Source organism: Rhinichthys klamathensis, unplaced genomic scaffold, assembly GCF_029890125.1.
Source record: "Rhinichthys klamathensis goyatoka isolate OS25496 unplaced genomic scaffold, OSU_Roscu_1.1 h1tg000060l_1, whole genome shotgun sequence".
Classification (NCBI taxonomy): Eukaryota; Metazoa; Chordata; class Actinopteri; order Cypriniformes; family Leuciscidae; genus Rhinichthys; species Rhinichthys klamathensis.
In genome coordinates, this window is record NW_026606605.1 from 3326546 (window position 1) to 3332545 (window position 6000).

The 6000-nt window shown below is 37.7% G+C and overlaps 1 protein-coding gene across 1 annotated transcript in view; it reads right to left on the reverse strand.

Moving 5' to 3' along the window:
- Positions 1-5570, reverse strand: part of zmym4.2 (zinc finger MYM-type containing 4, tandem duplicate 2) — a 36340-nt gene extending 30770 nt beyond the window's left edge. Inside the window, exon 1 of the mRNA XM_056249705.1 lies at positions 5276-5570. Coding sequence (XP_056105680.1) covers positions 5276-5512 — 237 coding nt within the window. The 5' untranslated portion in view covers positions 5513-5570. The remainder of the gene's footprint in view (positions 1-5275) is intronic.
- Between the last annotated feature and the right edge of the window lie 430 nt (positions 5571-6000).

Genomic DNA, 6000 nt, shown 5'->3' on the forward strand with positions numbered 1-6000 from the left:
ATGAGACTCAGCCATCTTCTAATCGTATAACTGGGAACTATATTCTCACATGATTTGTCGATTTAATTTAAATAATTTATTTAATGATTTAATTGATGAATTTTCAGATGATTTTTACTTCGTATCAAACCAAGATCCAGAACCATATCGTTTTGAGCCATAATACACAGACCAGGAGTAACCAACTTTGGAAGCTGATAGACAAGATACCGAACATACTGAGGTCGAGGGGAGAATCAGAACGATAGAGCGCGTTCGTGAGTCGTGACAACACATTGCCAACATTACAGGGGATACATGGAGCCGGGGAACAACTGCAATAGTAACCACCCTATCCATGTAATAGTGTCACTAACGTTACATTAGATCTTGCTAATAGCACTATTACAGTAGGCTAACGTTAGTCATCTAAAAACATAACGGAACACTTACCGCAGCACTTTGTCCTGTCTGTACTATCGATGGGATGGCCGTATCCTTCAGCACACGTTTCATGGTCCGTGTGGCAAATTCCTTTTTTTCAAAATAATCGTCCTCATTGAAATGTTCTGAGCAAACACGATGGCACTTGATGATGGCTACAGGTGTGTTTGGATCTATATCCAGAGCGAGTAGCCATAGATTCATCAGGTCAGCGTTTTTGGTTGGAATTCTATGAAACATCATGGTATTACCCGGTCTCCCCTGTTTATTGTCGCAGCTCTTTACAATACAGCGAACACCCATGATTGTAAACTATGCATTTGCTATCTAGTAATTGCTGACCTCCAACTCTGAGCGAACTCTCTCCTCACCACGGAGCTTTTCCGGTGCTGCGAGCAAATCACTCCGCAGAAGTAATGTTAGCAGTGCTTCGCCTTCTCCCAGTATGTATACGGTTAGAAGATGGTTGTCTCATGTGACCTTGTTATTTGTACACACTATACAAATCACAACATGTAAATAGGAAATTGTTTGCGTTATTTAGTCACTTATTGGGAGCAGCAGGCTAGATGGAGCCGTTTACCTCCAGTATTTGTGCTAAGCTAGGCTAGCGGTGGGTGCGTCAGACAGAGTTACGGTGTTGTGCCGAATTTCGACCCCCGCCAAATTATTACCCCCCCCCTAGCATTGGTAGGTTTAGGATTAGTTGTGGGGCAGGGGGTCGAAATTAGGCACAACACCGGCACTTACGCTACGCCTACATTAATAGCCATAGAGCTCCACACTCTCAACAAAACAAAAAACACCCTCCCCCTCCGAGAACGCGCTCTCTGAGAGAGAGAGAGAGAGAGAGAGAGAGAGAGAGAGAGAGAGAACGCGCATACCCAGAGCCATAGAGAGACGCGCTTAATAGGATTGCACATGGGTATTGGCTTGTCTAGCTAGCCTAGCAAATAAGAAACAACATTAATTGGACAGTTCCTGTTAGGTTTTGTTGTTGATTTGAGTGAGTTTGGGAAGCAGTTTTTGAGATTTTAATTATTCACCCTCATGTCGTTGGGCACAGCTGTTGATTTCACAAATCGTCATATCTTTCCTTGACCTGGTGTTGAAGCGGTAAATTAAAGTAATAGTTCACCCAAAAAAATAAAACTAGCACATGATTTACTCACCCTCAAGTCATCCTAGGTGTATTCCATTCTTCTTTCAGACGAATACAATCGGAGTTATATAAAAAAAAATGGCTCTTCAATCTAATGGCAGTAAATGGCTGATTCTGTTTTTAAGTCCATAAAAGTGCATCTATCCATCATAAAAGTGCTCCACTCCGGGGGGTTAATAAAGGCCTTCAGAAGCAAAGCGATGCATTTGTGTAAGAAAAATATCCATATTTAAAACTTTATAAAGTAAAATAACTAGCTTCCGGCCAAACAAACTTACGGATTTCACTTAAGTCTAAAGCGCAACGTATGTGAGTAATGCCTTTACGCTATGCCATGACGCACTACGCTACTTCCGACGTCACCAGTTGCGTATGTTAGGCTTAGGCGTAAGTAGACTGCGTTTGGCCGGAAGCTAGAATTTTACTTTGTAACGTGTTAAATATTAATATTTTGCTTACACAAACTCATCGCTTCTCTTCAGAAGGCCTTCATTAACCCCCTGGAGCCATGTGGAAGAGCCAGGATTTTTTTTTTATATAACTCTTTTGTATTCATCTGAAAAAAGAATGGCAAACACCTAGGATGACTTGAGGGTGAGTAAATCATGGGCTAATTTTAATTTTTGGGTGAACTATCCCTTTAACATCCCGCTGAACAGCCAGCAGCCACAGCTTCAGTCACTCAGAATGATTTAATGGGAAAGTATGAAAGGTAAGTCTTTCATCTGGTGGCATTGGTGAGGAACTTTTACGTTCTCTCATTGGTTTCTCACGGTTCGGGCATCCAGAAACTGCACACTTAAGCACCATTTTAAACACTTCATCAAGACCTAAAACACAATCAATGTGGAATTCAATAGCTTACATACAGCATGCGTCTTGTATTTTCTAGCTTCCGGGCTCTATTTTAGAAAGCCACACGCATGCGTCGTGCTGCTCTCGTGAACGCGCGTCGGAGACTGACACAGAAGAGAAGGAATTGTTGAATAAAGTCGTTTTCTCGTTTCATCTCTTTAGTGTTTTTTTTTTTTTTTTTTTTTGCACACAAAAAGTATTCTTGTCAGTTCATAAAATTAAGGTTGAACATGGACTATTTTAACAATGCCTTTACTACCTTTCTGGGCCTTAAAAGTGGTAGTAACGTTGCTGTCTATGGGGGGACAGAAAGCTCTCGGATTTCATCAAAAATATCTTAATTTGTGTTCTGATGATGAACGAAAGTCTTAAGGGTTTGGAACGACATAAGGATGAGTAATTAATGACAGAAATATCATTTTTGGGTGAAGGGTCATTCTACGGAAATGTCCATTTTTCTGTCCCTAGCCTTTACAGAAATATTACACTTAAAAAAACACTTTAGAATTACAATTTCTTTACATTTTAAAATAAAACAATGTTATTTGAACAATTACACCTTCTTGAGCCATCAAGTGGCAATATTTTATTTTTTATTAATTATATAGAATTCCAAACACCACAGAAGTGCTCGTCCCCAAAGTCATGTACAGAGGGAAAATGCTTTATTTTGAGGTCAATAACAGGTTTTTACACCATTTAAAATCCAATAATGTACACATAACTATCTAATATATTATGTAAATGACATAAAAAAACGAAATGCAGAATAAATATTATAAAATTTATAATGAAAGTAGTGGTCCCCTGGAGTTGTGTCACTGGTGTTACCGTTAAACAAAAATCTCTTATTTTGAAATAAAAATCACACTGATGACATCACTTGACTTCCTTCTTCCAATTTCCTGAATTTCTATGAAGAAAAGCCCATAATAAATCCTCGGTCTCTTTTCAGTTATCAGAAATATTCTCATTTATCTCATGATTTCATATGAAGCTTTTAGTTGAAGTCACTGGTATGACCTAATTTATTGTTAGGTAATTGTAAAAAAATGAGAATACAAATGGATTAAACTACTTAATTTAGTTAGTATACCATGATTGACAACATGTGGTTTGATACCTTGCAGCAGCCATTTTGTAAAATAAAATTTTCATGAAAATTGTCACTGGTGTTACTGTCACTGGTGTCACCTTTCTTATAGGTAACACCAGTGACTCCCATTTATAGATAAACTTTAGTCAAAGCTATTCATTTTGATTATATGCCAAATGTAACAATTTAGTCTCATCTACTTAATTATAGTTGAAGAATAATGATATTTGGTCTTATGCATGTCATTGGTGATTCATTGTGTCACTGGTGTTACCGTCTTTTTTTTCTGTCACATTAAATACAATGCCATATGTGACATGATAATAATTTTACATCCATTTAATTCTGCTACACTCAAAAGTTAAGATTTATAGGATTGCATCATTACTTGATTTTAACTTTTCAAATATTTTCATTGTTATAGCAAATACAAGGTTGCGCAAATGAACTAACCTCATTCAAGCACACTTTTAACAAACCTGATTAAAATAAATAAAACATAATCTCCTTATTTGATGCATTTTTTTTTTTTTGGTAACTGACTACATGTGCTGAAAATTTTTTGAAATAATATTTCATAAAAACATTTAATATTGCCAAAGAAGTTCAATATTAACACCAGTGACAAAAAATGGTACATGCGATCTTTAAATAAATGCACAAAAAATATATAAAGAAAATCATTAAGTTGTCATTTATGCATATTCATAAAGTCAAAGGGGAATCTAATAATGTGGTGTAAGTTTAAATGTTAGAAAAAGAAATACATTTTAAGACATCTTGCCATACCAAATGGACGTTTCTGTAGAATGACCCTGAACTAAAATCTCCAAGTCACTAGTTAACACGGAAACCAGTTAAACCGTAACACCAGCACCCATTGCCTTCCATTTTATGAAACACAGAGGACCGCAGTTTTAGCTAAAAATCTTCTTTACTGTTCTACTGAAGAAAAAAAGTCACCAACATCTTGGATGGCCTGAGACTTGAGAGTGAGTAAATTAACAGCAAATTTCCATTTTGTGTGTGAACTATCCCTTTAAATTAAATGTAGAGATAAAATAATAATAAAAATTTTAACAGTTACATAAGCAATTGTTTAATCTTAATATAACAAACATATTACAATAGTTAAATAAATACCTCATTTGGCTGAAAAACCAGCACAGGCACAGCTGACGATTTCAGAAGTCGTTTTGACTTTCCCTTCTCTGGCTCGAAATCCTCGGGTGTGAAATGTTCACTGCATAGCCTGGATCTCTCGATTTTTTCCACGGGTGTATTTACATCCCAGCGAATAGCGAGCAGCCACAGTTTCAATCGCTCAGAATCATTTACAGGGAATGTGTGAAATGTTAATCTATCTCCCTTTGATGTCAGTGCACGTAATCTTACGACTTTATTTATTCTGAAGCATCCTGGATAGACGCACGAACGCACCATTTTAAGACTAATAGATTTGTGCCTAAACGACTCACTTATTTTCGCCGTTACTATAAACAACGCTCGCTTCCGTGCTCGTCACTTTTAACCGGAGCTTACGCTGCTACATAGATATATAAAATACATAGACCTCTCATTGGCCTCTGGAACTATGGTCCTCAAGAATAACGCCTTTTCTCTTTATTACAATTTGCCTCTTGGAAGTTTTCTTGACCCTTTTGATGCTGGTTTGGTTAACCTCTGAAAATTGCTCTTACAGTACAAAGACACATTATACAAAGAGGTTGTTCACATACCTCCGTTGGATGCGAAAACATCATAGGCACAGCTGATGACGTCAGTACTATGCGATCCACTCCTTGGTTTGTAAAATCATCAGGGGAAAAATGATCGCTGCAGACCCTCCTCAATTTTAGTAAGTTTATGGGTGTGTTGATATCCAGCCGAAGAGCGATCAACCATAACTTCAAGAGAGGCTTATAAATTGGGAATTTGTGAAAACTCACCACTCCCGGATGAGTTCGCGCGAGCATACGTAATTGTTTTCTTTTACGACGGTTTAAACATCCCGGATAAGCGCAAACTAGTACCATTTTACTACACACCGCGAGAGATAACTTCCGGCGCTAACAGGTGTTACGGATCAACTGGGGATCATGTTAAAGGAGAACTTCGGCGCAAAATGAACCTTTGGTCTAATTACACATTGTTACCTAGTCAACCGTTATCTGAGATTTGTTTTCATGATTATCGAATGTAAATAGTTTTATCTCTAAAAACAGTTTAGCCTATAACGCTAGCATATAGGGCATAGAGTAATGACAAATAAAAATCGCTTGTTACTAACAAGGCTCAAAATAGCCCCACACTAACACAGTAGCATAATGAGGGCCCCTACCTTCAAACCGAAGCATTGAGAACGTCTCGGTTCCCTGAGAGGCGGGAACGAGACATTAAGTCACAATGACGTATATGGGGAACTCCTCCCTTCTCCATTTTCACTGAAATCCTATAGGCTAAC